At 38.3% G+C, this 22,677-nt stretch overlaps 1 protein-coding gene across 1 annotated transcript in view; it reads right to left on the minus strand.

The window, feature by feature from the left end:
* Positions 1-22,677, minus strand: part of GNAS (GNAS complex locus) — a 132,313-nt gene that overhangs the window by 45,736 nt on the left and 63,900 nt on the right. Inside the window, 2 exon segments of the mRNA XM_039563263.1 lie at positions 1,827-1,946; positions 2,030-2,084. Of these exon segments, the coding sequence (XP_039419197.1) occupies positions 1,827-1,946; positions 2,030-2,084 (175 nt within the window).

A 22,677-nucleotide genomic window follows, 5' to 3' on the forward strand; every position in this document is an offset into this window, starting at 1 on the left:
GTAAGCCACTAGTCAAAGTTATGTACACGCCTAAACCTCTGTAGACTCAGGGCTTAAAAATTTAAGACAATACCTTTGCTCAGAGAAGAAAAACTAGTTTTATTGGAGCACTGTTATTCCTGAACTTGTGTGTCATTCAACACCTCAAAGACTCTTCACTGAACTTGGAATTATTTAAGGACCTTGTAAGTCACACAATTACACCTTGCTTTCAGTTAAAAAAAGGGAAAAATTAGAAGAAATCACTGCACTCCAATTGAATCGAAGAAAAAAAACCTCTGACATAGAAGAGAAAAGGAAAATCCAGTATTTCACTGCAAGGTAGGTCACAGGAACTTGTTGCAGCGTTGTTACAGATCACAACCTGAACTAGCACAAACAATGGCATTAGGAGAGCTGTGGGCACACAGCCAGTTCAGGAGCACAGAGGGTGGAGCAAGGAACTACTGTCTTCTCTCTCAGATATTCTCCTAAAACTATCTTCAAAGCATACACTTTTCTGTGCCCCCAGTAGTAGAGATCATCCATGAAGGGATCAAGTATTTCTGTGAGTAACACTGATAAATGTCTAAATTAAAGAGGTGTGAAGTTAAAAATCCCAAAATCTCGAATTTATGATGCTTTAAGTCAAAATGAAAATTATCACATTTTATGTGCTAGAATCATACACCTCCCCTCTATCAACCTGTCTGTGCCTGTTGAACATTGAAAATGATCTGATTGGAAGATTACAGTGCAGTATTGCCAATTAATTGCTAATGTCACCTGACTTCTGCCATGTGCAAAAAGCATGTAGGTTTGTTTGGTTGGTTATTTTTCTTTTGATAAAGACTGACCAAAGCAGAGAAATTCCTAGAAGTGGCAACATTAGGAAAAGGTAACTGTCGCTGGTTGCACAGAACAGCTTGTTCAATAATGTTTACAAATCAAAAATTACAAAAACCTTGGTGCAGTGCAAACTATCCAACATCTTACTATTATTTGCACTTGCACTTTCATTTCAAGCATCTGGGACTGACTACTGCTGGACACAAAATTCTGGTGTAAATAGATTATGATTTTTGACACATCATCGTAATTCCTTCCCTCAGCCCCCTGGAACAGTGCACAGAGAGAGAAATACAAGTTTTGAAACATTCCTGCATTACTGCAAGTAAAAAGTACTTCATGGCAATTGACAAAAATATCTTCTCAGTGTTTAAGTGTTCAGTGTTTGCAAACTGTATTTTCATGGGCTTCTGCTACAAGTCTGGTTGAGATACAGGAGAAATTAATCACCGTGAGTGGGCACAAAGTTGTATCATCAACCAAATAATTATCCTTTCTGCATTTACTCTGGGACTGCTGGCACCTCGAATGATTAACCAGGACTGGGAGGGCTGGGGCAAGGATGTGTGAGTGGAGCCTCTGCAGAAAGCCTGGCTGACACAGAGTCTGAATCAGCAAGAAAACTCCACTGTTCTTCCAGAAGAGAGAAATCATTAAACGCCAGCTAACCATCAACAGAGTGCTGTGTGTATCTCCATTCATTTTGGGCAGGGCAATTCCCAGCAATATCCAAACTTTACACTCAGCACTGTCCATCTTGACTCTGTGGCTGATTAATTCACCAGAGCACAAAAAGCAGACAAGGGTCTTCATGTTTCTGAAGGATCAGCAGGAATATTCCGGCTGTGCTGCTGTAAACTCAACTGGCACTCACCAAAGGTACCTACTGCAGTAATTCCCAGAGAGCAGCTTGCTGCTCTGGGGAAATATTTACTACAGGGCAGGGAAATATAATCATTTTCAAAAAGGCATGGCTGCAGCCACTGTGAATTACTCACCGGAGGGAAATCGAAGTCTATCTGGTTTGCTAAATTTAAGATGTAGTCGATTCGAAACTGGTTCTCTGGATTGGCTAGTTCCACTGGAGGTGCCAAATTGCCCATTGCTGTCACTATTGTCTGCAAAGAAACACAAGTAAAATATTGCAGAGAGTGTCTAAATAGCCACTTGGAATAGTTAAAAACAATAGCTCATAAGTTACCTCTATAGCTTCTTTAATATTGTTTTTAATATCCTGAATTTTCATTTTCTTCTCCCTGTAATAAAAAAGATACATCATTAAATTCGTAAGCCACAAAAGCAGAATACCTTTTTAAAACAGAACATGACCTTGAAAAATATTCTATCAAAACTGCATTTTTTAAAGTGCTTTCAGTCACTGAAAATTTTTGTAGATAGGCTCAATTAAATATCTCATAACTTTTCTATTTAAGCAGTAAAATCTATTTGCATCTATTTTAAGCAGTAACATCTACTTGCATCCAAAAATCAGTGTCTAATTATGCTTTAATAAAAACTTATTACAGTCTCAGACTGGGACAAAGACATTCTGCAGAATACTAGACATACGTGAAAGTTCTTTAGGAAGGCATACACTGGAAACAAACAGAAAGGAAAAAAGGGTGAGTTACTAAAAGTAGAAACAAATGAAAGGAGACCAAGGAACCTCAAAGCACAAAAAATTAAAGCACAAAAATGGTGCCTTAGCAGAACAAGCTAGAGCAGGGAACTCAACCTGACACAAGACATTCAAATAGTCTGGATGTGACACATAACCAGCAAAGGGTTAACCAAGTATACAAAATTACCTCTTGACTACAAACAGAGGAGTAGGCTGGAAAACCATTTGGAATGAGCACTATCATTTGGGATTAACTGCAGTCACATTAACCAGCCCAACAGGTTGGAGCAGGACAGTGCAAACCATTGCCTCTGCTCCTTTGTACTGCATTTTGTGTCAAATCTGACACCAGTTAATTTCAATGCTGAACAGTGCAAGCAAATGAAATGCATGATCAAACATTTGGTATAACCAGGAATTAGCACCCTAGAAGTATTGCTAGCACTGAGCCTGTAAACTGTAACCTAATTGCAAAGCACTATGATAAAATTTTTCACATTAATAATTTCTTGCTGTACACAGCGTAAAATCACTACTTTGAGGTAAACAGAGTTAGCCATGTAATTACTAAAAAAAGCCAGCTAAACTGTCTAAGTGACCTTTTAATCTTTACTGAACTGCTTTTCCAGAACTCTTTGATTATGGAATATTTATATCAACATTTAAATTTTTTTTCATTTTGAAAACTAACATTTTCCAGCGCAGTGTCCCAGAGATTATGAAGTACCAAGAGCATTTCCTTTTTTTACCCTTTCAAAAATAGTAACTCACACTTTCAGCTTACAGACTCCAGCTTGAAAACCTCATTTTAGTGAGTTAATTCAGTAAGCATATTACAAATGCTTTTTATCACTTTTGCCTTTCTATAATTACTCACAGTCAAAAACCAAAATGAAACTGAAAGCATATTCACCAATCAAGAATGCAGAAGAACAGCAGGAAAAAAAAATACTACTCCAATAACAAGGCAGACAGACATCCAGGAGTGGTGGGAATTTTGGCTACCAAATGAAAAATGAAGGCAGTTTTTATAAAAGACAGGGTCAAGGAAAACAGCACCATGCCAGCCCCATGTTATTCTGCCTTTTAGGCAGAGGTGTGGAGGATCTGGTTGTACCTTCCCAGGTTGTGACAGCACGACTGCAATGCAAGCGCTGCTCTTGCAGAGGGGAAGCAAACAGCAGCAGCACAGATCATCTCGTTCAGGAAGGCTTTGCTGTGTAGGGAACGTGTCTTAATCAGCAGCACAACTCCAACAAATACAAATGTGATTATCCCGAAACATCAGCTCCTCACTGACCACGTGTCCTCAGGAGTTTGGGGCAGGGATAGGAAGGAAGGTCAGTGAAGCTTGATGCAGAGAGAGAACTGAATGATCAATAATCAGGTGAAAATTCTATGTTTTCCAACACTTCTTTACCTACCTACAGACCACCTTATTCCTGAAGATTACCAGTTTTTTGCTTTTAGAGATTTGGCACCACTGATGAGAACAAGGCAGTGAGCCAAGAAAGGCCAAAAGCACCAAATTAAGGAAAATAAATTAAGACAGGATATGAGAGGAAAAACTGAGGGCTTTTCACCCTCTTCCTTCCTAACTGCAATGCTTTCTATTGCCCCAGGTCTTGACAAACTCTCCATTCCACAACCAAGACGTAGGGTGCACAAATACTCTCTTCCTCAGTAGCGCACATATGGTTGCAAAACCACCATCCGCTTTCAGTTTTTAAAAATCATGTTTAATTATTAAAAATATGTAAATAATGGTATGAAAGCAGGAAGTGTTTATCAACGACAGTGTAAGCAATTTGTCTGGCTTTATTGTGCCTCCAAATTTCAGCTGGATCTTGAACTTCAAATGAAGATGTATCCAGATTCTGTGCTGTTTAGATCAAAAGGGCAACTGATATGCTGAAAGCCAAGCAAGATACCAGTATTTTTACAGCATCATCACTCTTTTTGCTTTGGTTTGGAATATCATTAGAAAAAGAGAAGTTTAGGAAGTTAGCATTGTTTTTGAGCAAAGTCTTGTTATGCTCTACTCCCTGGAACACTTGCTATTAACTGTCTCAAAGCATCAGTGAGGTGCACGTTGACCTGACTCTTCCATGCCATTCTATAAATCTCATTATTTTAATTAAAGATTTCAGTCAAACTTCCACATTTACACCTCTTGGCTGATCCTCTCACTACTAAGTGATAATGAATACGGAGCAACGTTAACCTCCAGCAATTAACAAACTGCTCGATAACCATCATCATCTTTACAACAAGGATACTCATAGTTCCTATTTCTGGTGGTGTTGCCATGGCCCTATAGCCTACCCAGTAAACAAGGAATCTTATTACACAGCAGTGAATGTATCACAGCGTTTTGTGTTTTGTAATGTTTACTAGGCATAAACTTTCCATGACAATGAGACACTTTATTCTTCTGGGACTCAGCATGTTCATCAATCACCCATCCAACAGCAGCTTACAAGTAACTCTAACTTCTCACAAAAAAATACCCAAAAAGATGACGTTCATTTTATTCGGGGACTAACAAGGTACAGCACACAAAAGCAACATCCCTTTTTTTTAAAATAAATCCCAGCCAGGTTGCACCTCAAATTTCCAGAAGTACTCAAACTTTTATTTTCCACAACCACAAAGACTGACTATTCTAAACTTAGAAACAGATTATTTCCCTTTTAATTTCTTATTCCCAGGTGTTGGCACAAAACTACGAAAGAAAAAAAGCTGGGCTGTCAAAATGTTCTCCTCTGGAACATCCTGAGTAGTTTGGGGATGGCACCAATGCTCTCCTGGCTAAGGAATGACTGATGTCTCTGCAGGCCTGTTCTGTATCTTCAGATGCCATGGGTTAATAAGGTCATCTTTTTAATCTTGTTTAAAACTTTTGCTTAGGCTGTGCAAGGTAGGCCAAACAAAGCATTAAACTCTATTAGTTGAGGATTAGAAGAAAAATCTCAAATCCTGCTGTTTTCAATATTTAAATGGGCCAAAGCAAAGCTGCACATAGCTTTCAGGAAAACTAATAAAGTCTATTTTAGGCACTATAAAAAAAGATGACATTTTAATTCAAGTAACATTAAATTAGAATGACATCAAAGGTCAGAAAAATCAAATATTCGTTGAAAACCAACCTAATCAGAATTTAGTAAAGAACTTCTCCACCTGTGGTTGAGCTTTACTATTAAAAAAGCAACATTTTTACTTTGCATAAAATTTGATAAAGTCTGAGAACACATTAACAAACAGATTATCAGAAAGCAAACTAATTTAATGTTCATTTCTTGTTTACTTTACAGATAATATGAATAACCATTACTTGGAAAAAATACTTAAAGTTTAAAAACAACATTCCAGAGGATAAGGATTCAGTTCACCCTGAACCCTTAAGCATCTCACAGGTAGGAAAATAATTTTAAAAAAGGGTTCTGAAATGGAACCGTCAGAACAAAACTTGTTAAAGAATTGGGGGTGGCCACAGATGGATGGACAGGGATGATGCGATACCTTTATGCCATTAATCTAATTCCTAAAAGCAAAGAAATTTGAATTTTTTTGGTCAGTGCTGACAGGTTAGGAAACCTTGGAAAGTTCTGCAGTTCTGGAGAATATATAGACTATTTTAATAAGCCATATTAGTCACAGAGTGTTAATACAGAGCCTTTGTCTCATTTACAAGGCTGTAAACAGCCCAGCCTCTATCACCTTCAGGGATTGGTGTAATGCATAAATTACCTTTATTTCTGAAACAGTCAAACTTCGCTGACTCTTGAACTTGCTGACATAACAACTACAGCAGGGCAAGGCTTCCCTTCCCCAGGCAAAGCTCTGCAGTCAATGAGTCAATTTGCAAGTGGAAGAGCCAGAATCAAAATCTTACAAAGCAATTCATTTGCCTCTGACTTTTTATGGTAGAAAATGACATTGTTGTGTTTCACACAGGTGCATCTCCCTGCTTTCAGGTACTGCCAATAAACATGAATGCCCAGGGAAGCAGCCACGGGCTGTCCCTTTCTGCTCACCTTCAAAAGCCCATCAATTACAGACTGACAGCCAATGAAAACTTAATAGGTAATTTTGTTTTAAAACACAATTCAGTTCTTTGACAGGCAGTCATGTACTTCATATACACGTGGGATTTAAACATGCCTATTCATCTAAATACGGTGTCTTTGATGCAGTGAAACATGCTGATGGATTTAATAAATATTCCATAAAATCTGCATTAAAATTTATTTACTGAACCTTATGGAAGCTAAGAGCACTACCTGCCAATCCACCTCAGAGAACCAGAGCTGTGCAGTCAAGATTTTCAGACACAAGACCACGAGCAAGGAAATTCAATTAAGTTTTGCTACCAACCCCACACTACAAAAATCTTGCAGTACTTTACAATTCAACTAAAAGATAAATTTGGTTTAGCCTGGGTTATTTCTAACAGAACATGGCAATTACCTCCAAATGTAACAGCTAGAACGGCAAATAGGGCAGAGGCCAAGTTAGAGGCACTTGAAAATGGGGGAAAATAGTTGCCTAGGGTATTCAGAGTGAAGCTGAAATAATTCATCTTAGACCTATGACAAAGTACCAATTTTACAGACAAAACTACTAAAATGCAATAGCAAAACCCACTACATATCTTCTGCAAACTCAACACCATTTGTATCACACTGCTGAGATACCTCAGTAATTCTGCCAGTTTCAAAGAGATTTTTCTGGTTTGTACTGTTCAAGCTCAGAAAAGACAAACCCTTGCAGTGCCATGGGGCAGGAGCTGCCTCAGAGCAGCTCCACAGCAATAACTCTGTACTGCTTATAACAGGAAATAGGATTTACTTGGGTCCTCACTTGCAGTGAAGCTGAAAGAGATTTTCTAACCACGTTAATACTTTGCTCTTGGTCAGCACCTGATAAAATGAAATGGTACCCAAGGCACAGGAAGCTGACATAACGCACCCTAAAGCACTTTACAGTCAGTGTGTGCTGGTAACTCTGACCACACAGGTGCTGAGCATCTCCCTGGAAGCACCAGACCCGTCCTGCAGAGCAGTTTCTCCTCCCTACCATTATGCTCTTCCTTCCACCTTTCCCCCACCCCAGCATCGACTTCACTTGGAAGATTCTTGGGCTTATTTCTCTGAGATTCTGGCTATCAGCAAATTGTACCATCCAGCTACCAGACATGATTTACTGTGACAGGAAATAATATTAGAGAAAGGACAGCTATGAGGATAAACTATTTGCTTTCTCTGTAAATAAGTAACACCTTTTGGAAAAAAGAAAAACCCAACAGGCTGAATAATTTTGTTTGATACACTTTGAATTAAAGATGCAGTTAAAAATTGATTATGTTGGACAGATCTAATTGTGACCTAAATTATTTGGGAGAACTTAGTTCAATTACCCCCTGAAGCATAATCACTTTCTCACACAATATGTGATGCAATGTATTGAGTGGACAATGCAAAAAGGGCTTCCACAAGTTCCCTTTTAAAGACTGTGAAAAGCACTGTCAGTTGTTTTACCACTGCTTGTTCTAATACATTGCAATATTTATCTCCATGAGTTACATGCATATCTTACTATGCAGCCATAAACACATGAACATAAGAAATATAAGCACAAAGAGATACCTTCTATTAATGGAATGACAGAACCATTCTCTGAGTTAAAAGTCAAGAAACACAAATTACTGAAGTGTTGATTAAAAAAAAACACATCACAGCTCTGTGAAAGCAGAAATCTTGTTATTTTTTATCATTATTTACACTGCAGTGTTAGGGGCTAGGGTGTGATTTGTTTCTCATCTTTGGGAACGGTACCACAATGAAATTATATCAAATTCTAAAAAAGGCATCCCTGAATATAAACCTAATAAACTCCATTTTTAGGCTTATTTTATCTCTGCTCCCTTTGACACCCAAAGTGCAAAGGTTAAAGGGTAACTTTATTTTGCCTCTATGGATATTCTGATGTAAAGACTGGTTGTGGGCAGACTTTGCTCCTGATGAAGTTCCAGGACTCTGGCAGCAGGCACGTGGCACCCTGGTCATACCACCTGCCCAGGTGGATGTGGCACAAAGATGCTATTCTGGCTCTAAGCCACTTCAAGGCTCCCCTTCAGCTCCGCAAATTCCCACATAAAACCAGTTTAACTGGTTTACAGTCCCTTTATACCTTTTAGTGGCACAAAGAGACCATCATAGACACAATACTAAGAAGCATAATTCTGCTTATCCTGCTCCATTTACCTCAACTAATTAACTAGCAATAGTTTAGGTAAGGGATGAAAATAGAATTGTTCACAAAGAGCTCTGTGATGTATGAGCTTGACAAAGGCCCTTTAGTTCCTGCTGTGCAATTAAACACCTCTGTAAATTGCAAACCTGGCCTGTGGCTCCCCAGGCATTCAGAGGGGAACACTCCAGTGTCATTTTCTTGCTCTTAGTACAGGTAATTAAAGCATATTGCTGTAAAAGGTGTCCTCAGAAGTTTAGCATTCTCTCTAGACACTTGATACAATAATTAACAAGGCTGTAGAGTCTTCAGAGGACACTGTGATTCCTTTCGGGTCTGAAAGGACACCTCAGAACCGGCAGGAACCAAAGGACTCAAGTCAAATTGCTGAATCATCTTGCCTTGCACAATTCAATGCTTTGAGACAATCAAACTGCTGTCAGGAAGCACAGAAACCTTTTTAATTATTTATTTATGTATTGTGATTGTAGCCATTATCAACACAGAATAAAGGAAGTGTCCATTGCCCATCCAATTTTTTAAACACTTCTGCCCAACTGTGCAGCAGCATCGAAACGCAGCACAAGACACCTCTCGGGATGTCCCCTCTGTTGTTCCAGGCTGTCTGCTTGTACAGCCATCCCTCAGAGCAGAACCAGCCTCCTGGGTTCTCCTCAATCTCTGCATGCCCAGAAAAAACACTATTGTGTGAGTATATAGTGCCCAGGCAGTGCATACACATGGATCAACAGCACCTGCTGTTAAATCTGGGCCGTTTGCTGTGCTGTTCACTCCATCCTTTGCTTTCAAACACAGGCAGGTAACAGCAGCGTTATGGGGGGTTCCTGTTCTCACCTCAGTTCTCACTTTCGAGGCACTTTTGTTTAACCTTTGAAACATCGATTTGATGAGTGTCCTACAAGTGTCATTTGCTCTAAAACTGTTTTGTAAATGCCTGCATTCCAGTAACTTCTTCAGCCAGGATTTGGTATGAAGCTTTTGAAAAGAAGGCGATCACGTCCCCATGCACAAGAATGAGAGGAATAGCTCCTATAATGGCTGATGACCTCAGTGCTGCTTAAAGCTGAAAAAGTACACAGCTGGCTAAGTGCCAGTATTAAATGGAAAGAAGCCCTAAAATAAAAATGGCTGGAACACTGGATGCCAAGTAAGTGTAAACACAGACCAGCCAAAGCAGGATGCAATGCAGTAGGGAAGACACTGATGAGACAGGTGGAAAACAGTTGATTTTTTTTTTTTTTTTTAGTGGTTATGATCTCTGTTATCATCTGAAACACTTCTGGTGTGTGATATGGTAGGCAGACAATCTGGAAGGTGGTTGCCTCTCGCAGTGACAAAAGGCAAAGTTTTTTGCCTCACTCAAATAAAAAGCAATTACCTAAAGTATTTCACCATTTTCCCCCTGGTACTTCTAAAAAATTCCATTAAACTCTCAATGACCCAAACCCTTAACATTTTATAAATGCTGTAGGATTTAGTATTGGTAGCTTCTAAGTTCAGAATGACAATCTGAATAGAAAAGCAGTTAAGGCAGGGGATGTAGACATTCAGTACCCAAAAAACAGGGGAAACTATTTGGACAGGAACAAAGGAAATGTTTACTAAACTATGCAGCTGTCACTGAAAGTTAAGACTTCAGAAAGATATTAACATTAAATGTTTTGTTCACCACACTTTCTGACAGTGTTGAACTACTTTCACTGAATCGAGTCTTTTCTTCACAGCCATTAAATCCAGAATTTTTACCATGGACAAAGTCTGAATCAAGGAAGATTTCCACAGTTACCTTCAAAGATAGAGATGTCAGGTGTATGCAACTTTGCTCGTATGTCTTAAAGAATTGCCTAAATGCTTACAAGACTCAGCATTATTAGCAGAAACTAGAACAGGCCCTACTGATCCCAGCTCTAGGGAAGTTCAAGTTCACAGTAGTTCTTAAGAATGTGCTGTCGCACCTAAATGGTGACTTCTATTGCACACTTTATTAAAATACAGATTTCAGTAGATAGTTTTCTGAAAAACATTACAGACATCATGTTTCCATGTAAAGACTTAGCATAAAGTTTCCTCTGAAATACCCAGAAAAAAATCTTGTGAAATTAGTCAAGGCCTGAGAGATTTCAAGAATTGTAGCTGTCTATTTATAGTTCCAGACTGTGTGTGAATTTACTATGGCTGTGCACAAAAACTGCAATTTCAGGACACAGAGTAGCTAAATACTGGAATGAGCAAATCTGAGAATGTGTCCCTTGAAGACCCAGGCCAGGGCATGGAGAGGCAGGTGTAACACAGCACACAACAAAGCAAGGTGCTGACAACTTTGGCTCCAATCCATCAAAGCACTTAAGCACATGTTTAATTTTAAGCACATCAGTAATTCTATCAACTTTAATAGGGCTACTCATGGTTTAAGTACTGTGATGGATGGGGGCCAGAACGCCCAGAACCTTTAAGAATGCTGCATGGCCTATGCTACACAGAGAAAATACAGCATTCTCCCACTGAACAATTAAGTTATAAACACTTTGAAATCCAAATTTACCGTAAGCTGAACCCAGCTCTGCTTATGTAAACTCAAGAGATGTAAGTTCTTCCACAGTCTTTGAGGATAAAATACAATGAGGGTTCTCATGTACAAGAGGTCCACAAATTTTTACTTTGCCCTTGTTTTTCTCTGACAGCTCTGTGTTACAGGAGTCACCTCTGCCCATCACACTTGGCTTTGAAACAGGGGAATCAGTTAAGCACACCAAAAATTTAGCTACTAGCTACACTCTTAAATAACATGCTACTGGTTGCAGTTTGCAAACATCAGTACTACAGCCTTTCTTACCTGTGTTATACATGTCCAACTGCAACAGGCTTAACAGTGCAGTAACTCCTCTCTTTTATTTTGGATATTCAAAGCTGTGCACGTGCCTTTTGTACAGATATAAGGTGTTGCAAATACATACCTTTAAGTAAAAACAGGATTTCTTTAAAGTATTTTATACAGACAGTATTAAGGATGTGAAAAAGAAACAAAACCCCACACCCGCTCTGCAATTTCTAGCTAGGAGAGCCTCTGTAAATCAGTGGTGACTTACTCGATCTCTAAACCACGCACTAGAAAATTCCTGATCTTGTTTTATCTGAATATGGCTCCACAACATGTGACCAAGTTTCATAAAATAATTTTCTAAAAAAGGGCAGAATGGAACAATTTGAAAAGTCCCTTACAGATATTTTCTTCTTGGTCTTTTGTTTGATTGGTTGGGTTTTTTTACTTGTTGGTAAACAAGCAGCAGAAAGAACACAAAACCAAATATCTTCTGTGTGGACTATGCACTCTGAGATATCTGCAGCAAGGGAATTAAATACTACTGCTTATTTTATGGATTTTATAGCAAATGAAGTACACTATCAGGGAACTTAAAAATTCCATTAAACACAACTAAAAAGAAAAAAAAAAAGCTTTGAAACTATATTACTGCAGAGTTTCCACTTTTTGCCAGAATTGTCAGTTGATTAAAACAGTGCATCGAGAAACAAATTTTGCAGTGCTGCTACTGTTCACAGTTTTAGTAATAATTTTGACAATTTCTAACTTGAAAAGCTTTGTAAGTTATCACAACAGAGTGTTTTGCAGTTATTTTTGTACAACAAATGAGTTTATCCTTGACTTCTAGTATTTCTACTTCACTTGTGCACATCTATCACAGCAGTACTGTGTGAGCACAAGCTTGGAATCCTTGTTGATAGGGGAAAGGAGGCAAACTGACTGTGTCTGCAAAAGGCAATTCAGAGTAACTATGACAGAAGAAAGCTTTTCTCCAAAAAGATGTTCAGGAGGCTAAAGCAGCATATCAGGCAAAAGCAAAGCAAACAAAAAAAACCACATGGCTGTACTTGGCTCTGAGTGAAATCCTCAGCATCATACACAACACTCAGCTAAGGCTGTCTATATTTCACATTAATATGTTCAGTACTTTTGCCACGTTGTGCCATCTTTAAAACAAAATCTTGTGAGCTTCAGTGTGTCCTCACAGCTTCCAGCAATCCACTGGTTAACCAGAGCTGTTACTCTACATTCGAACACAGACACATTTCAATTCTGCTCCAAACTGGAATTAAAAGCAGTTTCTTCTCTATTCAGGGTGGTTTTAAAATATTTTTTTCCAGAGTCCCAATCACTGTTAATTGATCTTCCCTTACCTCTGGCACACGTGTCAGTGAGCAAGTAATCCTCAACAGAGCAAACCCAGCAACATCCACCAGAAATAAACCACTCAGCTCTGTTACCCCTGATTACCCGCTCACATGGAGCTCCACAGATCAATACCCAGCCTCATGTTTATAAAGGTTTGTATCTGTGTAGTAAGAAGCAAGTATATTATGCCATGAGATGACGAGAATTAAAACAAGCAAAATTCAGTGTGAGTTAGTTTCAGTGAAAGAGCACTTGGATCAGAAAATCAGAACTTTTGCATTCAGTCTCAAGTAACCTGAATGCATTGCTATTTATTTTGCATCTCCCCATACCACTGATTTTACTACTAAATTTTTACTGAGACAAGACCATGCCAAATTTCAAGGTGGCACCAGACAGGGACTGAATGTCCCCCATAGCTGGAGTGCTCAGACCAGCTACGACAAAGCAACACTGCTGTGAGCACCAAACAAGACTCACCACAGGGAATCCAGCAGGGAACATCTTGCACAAGTCTTAGCATCCTTCTAAAAAAAGATTTCAGGAGAGCAAAAAGCTTGTCGGTCTAAACCAACACCTGCTTTTTCTTACGAAAGGTCTCCTCCTGTCACTGGTGCCACTGAGCCCTCTGCAGACACCAAAGCTGTTCTAACACCTCCTGGAACATCACTGGAAGGGACACACAAAACTTTCCCCTCTAGATTAGCATGTTCCAACCCTAAAGCTCTGAGGTACAGTAACACTGGCTTGGTTACAGCAAAGGTCATTCAGATCAAGTTAAGGCTGCCCTCAACGTAAAAGAAAAAGGTATAGTTTATATCTGTTAAGTGAACAACCAAAGTATTCACATTTCCTACACAGCTCACGGGAAACTTCTGTGATTATTGTTTTAGACAAAGAAGTCAAGGAAGCACAGACTCTCCTGTAAGTTTTAAAATCTGTTTTCTAATATTTTCAAATCCCCTGTTGTTACAAACAACACTTATGTCTCCTGAAACTGTAAAACTACAGGAGGAGAAGTTTTCCATTGCACCTTACTTGTGCTATTGCCAGTGGTTTTGGCCAGTTTCATGTTCTGAAAAAGTTTTCTCCGTTTTAGTCTTCCAAAGTAACAGGGGTGAAAAATCACTTGAATAAATTATGATCTTAAGAAGGGCAGTCTCTAAGTACAGCCAAATTAAACTTTAAACTCGGCAAAGCTAAATGAAAATTGTAGCTGTTAGCATACTTTCCTCATACGCTCAGTAAAGTTCCAGTGTATTTACACACAAATACCCTGACACACTTAGACAAGCAAAGTTACTCTCTTAACAGTCCAAGAAGTAACACAGAAGTTGTTTATAACCAACCTGCCATGCAAAAGAGATGAACCATGCTGAATTTCAAAGCCAACACTGGAAAAAGGAAGCATAAGGCAAAAGCACAAAGAATCAAATCTATAAGTAAATTCTCCAAAAGCAACTTGACACCAAAACTATCAGTCTCAAAGGCTGCACCACACTGGTAACAAGCCCAAACTCAGGTATTTTTGTATTAGTTACCTCTGGTGGCCCAGAGAGCAAGAATTATCAGGGAATAGCTGCCTTTAAGTATCAACACTGATTTCTATAATTATATTTCATATGATACAAGATATTTTAATTTCTTTTCCAGCTATTAGAAGTTTTGCACTACCAGAAGTGAAGATGATATTAGAAAAGTATTTGTAAGTAAACACCAAATATTACCAGGCAACAACAAAAATACCCCTACTTCCTTCCAAGCACCGACACTGTCAGCACCACATTAAACCCATTAGCAAAATTCTTCAGCTAGTGTCAGGGAATATTGTTTCAGGCAACAGCATCTACCTGATGTTCCTGCTGTTTAGGAGACACTGTCAACTAAAAGACATCAAAAATACCTATTTTTCTTTTTTTAGACATCTAGAGCTCTATTTACAGAAAAGCTGGAGTCAATTTATTGAGAGAAACTCAAGTTTCCGTACTGCTACTTCTGAAATAATTTTGTTTTGGTCTTCCTTCGATACAGAGGAGCTGTAGAAATGAATCTGAGAACACAATGCACGGTTCCCTTACCTAGATATTGTATTTCCCATTATGCACACCCACTTAAAATGCATGGTAAGGGAAAACAATTTCAGGCCACACTTGACCATGATTCTGGACTTCCAGGGAACCCCACCATTAGTACCAAGGGAGTTTATTTAACCAGGAAGGAACCATTTAGAACCAGAATGGTTCATGGATGTTTTGGACAAACTCTGGATCCAAACTAGAGCCTTCCCTAATGCAACATAAATTAACTGGAAAAATTCCAAACAGCTCTTATTAAGAAGTCTGGAAGCCACAATGTGAAGAAACTTTCACTTCACTGTATTTAACATCTACATATATTTGAACTCAACCTGTAAGAAGAATGACCTTTTACTGAGCTTAAAATTGGAAATAATTATACCTGAATAAGCACATTAATTTTCATTTCCCTGATAAAAGGGAAGTTATATTGTTGTAATTTAAGTCAAACTGTGGCAACGGCACAATTATCATGTCCTGGCCCTGACCTGACATTTCTAAATGATAACAAAAAAGTAAAAGACACAGTTCATGCTGACAGTATGTAATGAATGAGAATGTTAGGCCAAAATTCATGTGAAAAATTTCTTGCTGATACTTAGCTCATCAGTTAGAATATACAGCAAATCATCATAACTGTCCAATTACTTTCACAACATATGGTCCTTTAAATATTAATAATATTGTTTGAATGAGAAATTTATACACAGGAGAAGAAAATAATCTCAAGAGAGTATGTGTAACACTGCAAATTACTTAAACAGTATTGCTTGGGCACAATTATTGATCCAATCAGCTGCTACCATGGGTTCAACAAAACCCCAGCAAAAGCTCTGAGAAGCTGGAGATACCTTGGTTCTACCAGAATCTAATTGACCTCAGTGGCACCCAGCTAATGCAGAGGTATTAAACCAGGCAACACAACTGTTTCACTGGATTTGCACTCTATTTGAAACGAAGGAAAACTTGAAACTTCAAAAGGAAAATGAGGATTTTTTTAGATTATTCAAGTACTAGTCTTTTTAAAGAAACAGACAAACATACTGAATGTGACTTAACTTCACAACTTGTTATGAATTTTGCTTCCTGGAGTTCCTGAAGTGGCAGTGGCAGAACTTGAAGAGGAATCACAGTGAATCTCTCTTACACTTTTTCCCTAATCCTCCCCAAGTGCCATTTCTGACACATAATACTGGACTACACAAACCAGTGGTCTAAACTAGTGTTGAACTGATTCTTAGAAATTCTCTTCCTAGAAATTTCAGCAGACCAGATGCCACTGTTACAGAAAATGTGTGCTTAGTACCACAGATTTGATTAAAGGAATTTGGTGAATCATCAGTATCTACAACATTCTAAAATATATTATTTATGAGATACATAAAACTGACTACATGAAACACTTCTTCATTTAAGTAAGAGAAGCTGCTTCTCAGCCACGGGGTAAGAAGATACTTCCCAGCTACTGGGAGGAAAAAGGGGAGAATGGACCCTGCTGTAGCAATCACTGACTTACAAGAGGGACGAGGCTTTCCTTCCAAATGTTTAACATACAGGATTGGAAAACCTCTTTCTCTGTGGAAAGTTTCACAGAAAGATAAACCAAGTTTATTCCCACCAGATACAAGAGAGTATTTTCAACACATGCAAACAATATGCAGGAATGCCCTATGAATTTACTACCTGGAAATCAGGTAACACCAGTGTACCTACAGGATAATGATATTCGCTGGCACCTCCTCCTGTACTTTTGTTCAGGAATTAAGAGGGACCTTTCAGGAGTTTAGACCTATAGCACACAACATAACCAACGGCACATGCTGTGTGTTCCAAACACATTTATGAAATGTTTAAGTTACACATTTTAGTAGGTTATTAACAGTTGGTGTTGGCAGCAAAAGGTTACATTTCTCTAAAAACATTAATCATGTAAACCTAGCTATAAACATTTTTATGAGTAAGTTTTTTATAAAGCACTGCACTGACATGAGCTAGTCAATCCTTTCCTAAGGGGCAGATTAAGTACTAAAGTACATCCAAGGTGTGGCATCGTATCAGTTTACCCTTAGTGGCAGTTACACTTACACAATTAGAGAAAATTCTACATCAGCTTCATCAAGACCAGAAGCTTGTGACAATGCTGGACTCTACCAAGTGATTCTGAGGGAAGGAATCCTGGTTGACAACTTACAGCCTGAGCTGTGTAACTACAGATTAAGTCACTAGAGGGAAAAAAAAAAATAAAATAACCATTTTCACGCAACATGATAATTATGAAATCCACAAGGTACAAAGGTAGTACAAGTGTTCTGTCCTGAGCACTGTGCCTCACAGAGTATTTCGAATATTTGTCTGACCTAGCTCTGCATTTATCCCTTCTGCATTAGCAATCAATAAAAAAAGAGAGGGGAGAGAAGAAGTATCTGGGTGATAATTTCACCATAGGCAAGCAACATTCATAGCCAGCATTAATATTCAGGAAATGCCCCAAGTCTCAATCACTAATGATTAAGTATCACCACACCCTGGAATATTTTACTACATATCTATATTGACATCATGAGATCCAAACTTCAAACGTAACTGCTTGCCATTTTAAAGATCTTCTTGGAATTCAGGGACACTCACTAAATATATAGAAACTCCTGTGCCAAGGCAACAAACAACTGAATTAAAAAAGCTGTCGTCTCAACTTCCAACACACTTCAGCAGTTTGAGGACATTTTAGGACATTTTAAATATAAACAATCATCTTCTGGAAGACTGAATTTAGAAAATTTAAACGTTAGACTAAGAGTGACCTCTTTCATTTAATGAGAAATAATGCTTTGTAATTTCACCTCACAGTATCATACATCTGCTACGCAACTCGCCGGAGTATTTACAGCTGCACTCCTGAGCTTACACAGGCCAGCTCTTGGTGAACATTCAGCACATGGAAACGGCTCTGGGAATCAAAACCACCCCTGGACACCCAGCAGAGCACAGGAGTTGTGTGTTCCAATGGAGCAGAGATTACAATGCTTAAATGTTTACCACCTTTTGCAGTATTATTACTTTTAAAGACACTGATGAAATCTAAAATAAGTCATGTGTTTACTTTCATTTTGCAAAAATACTTCATTTTTGTGAAAAAGATGTTCTCCCCAAAGTAACTGGGTGTCCTATTTTGTTGAAAGGAAAGATGGACAAAAAGGGAAAAGCAACAAGCAAACTGTATTATCAAATTAGATGACACCTTTGCTTGAAAACCTAAAGTTTAAGGCACTGAAGCCACATGGAGTATCACTGCATATACAGCTACTTACAGAGGGTCAATGTACAATACGCAGCAGTTAATTGTCATAGATAACTATAGTTAGAGTTCAATAAATTGGTAGAAGGATTATAGTGCAGTTTTATTACTACCTCCAACACTTTTACTGATGTGCTTATTACTTTTTTTATAGTGTGCTGCTCTTGAGCAACCAGTTTATAATATTTACCCTTTTAAAACTAGATTTACAGAGAATACATATATATATATATATATATAAAAGGGCAACTAAGTTTACATGGCAATACTGGTGCAGCAACTAATACATCACACATATATAATAATTACCCACATCTTGCATGGACAAACCTACTTACAAGCCTAGAGGCAAGAGGCAGCTGCCAAAATCCATGTATTTTATGCATTACAAAAAAAGCATGAACTAGGACTGGTCTTTTTCTCTTAGAAGATGAGGATAAAAATACCACCACTACAAACAGTTTTTGTATACACATCACACACACAGACACACAGACTATTTTTCTATCTCTAAATTACCTCTATTAGCTGCAGAATGTCAAAAGAAATTTTAGTCCAACACAAATAAACCTTAGAAGTTGAACGTGGTAAAAATACTACATAACACTGGGATGTTTTTTCATTGTGTTTTAACCATTTGCAACTATAGTTCTTTTGTATGCCTTCCTTAATTCAACTTAAACCTAGAATTATCTAGTATTGTTTCTAGTCCTCATATTAAAAGCAACAACCAGCTGACTCAGACTCACTGCAACTGCAATTGGAGAATCATTCACCACCCCTCACACAGAGCAAAACCCACTCAGGCAGGCATTCACTCAGGTCTGTGATGCAGATGAACACAGAGACTAATGCAAAATGTGTGTGTTCTGTTAGTAACAGCTCCAAGTACCACTCTACCTGTAAAACACCTTCCCCTCTGTGGAAGCAGGAGAGCAGGAAGTGCCTTGCAAGGATAAGCTGTGGATTTGCACACTGAGCCCACATTTTTTTGTGTTTATCTGCATCACACAGCAAACACCTCGTATATAATCTTGTTTCGTTGTATTCATTTTATCCTCAACAGTGTCAAAACACCCATGTGGAGATGCAGTGTGTAACCACAGGCTGAGCACAAAGCATGTAAAAATGTGTGTAAAAAGCCTCAGTGGAGCATGTCCAACACGTGGATCTGTATGCCACAGACATGGAGAGTGTAACTCACAACACATCCTACTTTGTGTATAAATTGACACATTTCCATTTCTGACACATTTGCAGCACATCCCTTCTTTACTACCCTCTCTCAGAAATGGAAAAAACATTTTTTTAAGACCACCATCTCCAGGAAAAAAAAATGAGTGGGAAGGAAAGGACTGAACTGTGACTGGGACCAACAGTCCTCCAAACCAGAACTTGTAGGACAGCCCAACTCTGCTGTCTCTTAATGGCACACAATTTGGTAATCCAGGCAGCCTGTGACAGGGAAAGTGAATGTTCACAGTGTCAGAACCTGCTTTAAAAAACCCCATGTTAGAATTACAACTGCTTTTTAGGAGTTAGTTAAAGGATTGAAAATTATCTTTTTATATAGGCAGCCATTGGTAATGGTGTCCTAAACTAAAAAGAACTCAAATTATGGCCATCTTAACTCAGATACTTTCTAACTTAAGTGTATCCTCAAAAATGTTGCTTTGGTCAGTCTACATGAAACACAAAGTTTTCCTTTTGAACAACCTAAAACCAGAATAATTTTCCCAAATCAGCTTTCACTTCCATTAATAATCTCCTTTGCTATTCAGTGGTTTGTTTGCTTCTCAGATCACATTTTGCATAGGAGACAAAGCATAAAAGTAAGTTCTATTCATTGCTTTATAAGCATTACAGCACTATCAAGTCATAAAGGACCTACACACAATGTTTCATACTTCTAGTTTGGAAGGCCTTGCAGGTGATAAACATTTTACTGAAACCCAACACACTGCAGGCACATCTGCATTAAATAAATAGACAGTGCTGGCTATGTATCAGCAAACACACAAAGAAAAATCTTCCCAAACCCTCCAGATAACCTGCACATGGGAAGTCAATACAGGTCAGAGAAAGAAATACATATACTAAACTCCTTCACTCTTGGGATTAAATCCTGCCCTCTGCTCTCGGAAGCATAAACATAATTGTGCATCACTCACTGAAAGGAAAAAAACAGTCTTTATTTAATAATCTTACGATTGCTTGATTAGTGCTTGGAAAATAAAAAGCACTACTTAAGTGCTGAATATTATTAGCTTTTTCAGAACAGCAGCTCCAAACTCACCACTCCCCATTTCCTTCTCTCGTAGCTCTCTTCATTCATGTCATCAGAAGGCATCTTATTTTCAGCAACAACTACTCACTTTTTTTTTTTTTTTTTAATACTGCTGGATGTGCAGAACTACTGTTGAGGTTGCTTGGCAACTAGTGAGACATATCAGAAGGAGAGATAAGGTCCAGAATGAATGGAATTGAAGAGAACTATATTTGGTTTAATTAGGAGATACTAATGCACTCAAAATATACTGATTTGAATTACCCACACTAAAGTGAAATTTTGCTGTTTCTTTCAAAGTACAGAGATCCATATTCACAGAGTAGCACTAAATCCAGTCGGCCATCTCCTCAGCTACATACATATCTCCCTCTACAGAACAGACTTCACAACCAGAGCTTTTACCTGGGCTAGCAGCTTGAAACAGCATGGAACAGACAGGAAACACAGATATTTGCTAAGTATTTTGAAGAATTTTAGGCCAGAGAGGACAGCTGAATACTTCAGTCTGCCTTTCAGTGCACCATAAAGCCACTGTGCTTCTCCATATGTTTTAGCGTTGAGATGAAATTTCAAATAAAACAATTATTCCTGAAGATCACAATTTGAAATTAGATGAGATTGAGCATTCAGGACTCCTGCAAGGACAGAGAACTACTTACAAAAAGTCTGCTCTAATAATCCAAGGAGGTCAAGAAAGCCTTGTGCAGGAGAAGATGGAAACAAGCCTAGCAGTTCCTAATGAAAGAGTTTCTTATCTCAAGCTCTTCAACTAACTTTACATCACGTGAGTAAGAATCAACCAGTATGGTCCAAAAGAGGATCTTCTGACATCATCTCAGACCCTGCCCAATCTTTGATGCTTTAGGAGGAAGTGAAAACAGTGACAAAACAAGTAGCAAATTATCTTAAGGGAAAAAACCAAAACCAAAAGTCAACCTCCACACTTCCCCACCTCTCTGATGCCTGTGGGCAGACACAGGGCTGAAAGGTTTCAAGGCTTCAGACAGCAACAGAATTGCAAATACATAAAAATGTTCAGGGTATGAAAAGGAAGAACTTCCAGCACGTGCATCAGACTCTGTGCTCCCCAAGACCACAGTGGGCACCCTGAGCACACACACCTGCGTCAGGAAAGCTGAATCTTCAGAAGGTGGATTGAAATACAGTTTAAAAATAAACCTGTACCTCCCTAATATTGCTTAAATGAGGCTTCCTCATTCCCAACAAATTATTTCAAATAAAGTATCTCTAATGCTAAGGAAGTCAATCTCATGCCTGCCCTCATTTTTAGGTATCTTTCTTGCACAGCATCACCTCTACATGGCCATGAAATCACATCTGGACACCCCTCTTCTGGACCTGGGACAACCCCTGTGGCCTTCCTTTTAAATTCTTCCCAATAATTCCACATCCTTCATGAAGGCATGGGATATACTATTTTAGTAAGGCTCTTATCAGATTTGGAAGTCCCCTTTATCACTTATGTTTCGCTTTCCTTTTAGTCATCCAAGCCTGCATTTGTCTTTTTGCCACAAAAACATCCCAAACCATACTAAGGTAATTTAACTAATTGACTTTCAAGTCCCTTTCCAATTTTACAGATACAATCTAAACTCTGACTCCTGCGGGACTCTCTCATGTTCAGCTGCATTAAAACAAATTTCTAAGTACAACTTATCAGATCACCCCTCCCAGTAATAATTATAAATAAGTTACATAAATTGGTGTTTCCCATAGTTTCTCACAGGCTATCCTCTGGGATTTTTCTTCATTGTTTATTGAAAATACACATATTCTATTTCCATAAGAATATCACAGAATCACACAGAGATGATCCCAATATTTGTCCTTCTAACAGATACCAAACTTCCTTTTCTGTTTGCAGCGTTATCCAGGATGGAAACATACTTTCTTTGGTAAGGAATAATATATATAGAATATTTCTACTTTCTCTACATATCTATGTGTAATTTTACCTTTTGCATTTAGTAACAGAAAATCTGTGTCCAAACAATACTATTAAAAAACTAAGTGGGAAAAAAAAGTACTGTTTTCTCCTTGTCTGAAATTCTCAGAATGGAACCTATAAATTTCAGTTAAGAAAAC

The sequence above is a fragment of the Corvus cornix genome, chromosome 20 (genome assembly GCF_000738735.6).
Source record: "Corvus cornix cornix isolate S_Up_H32 chromosome 20, ASM73873v5, whole genome shotgun sequence".
NCBI lineage: Eukaryota > Metazoa > Chordata > Aves > Passeriformes > Corvidae > Corvus > Corvus cornix.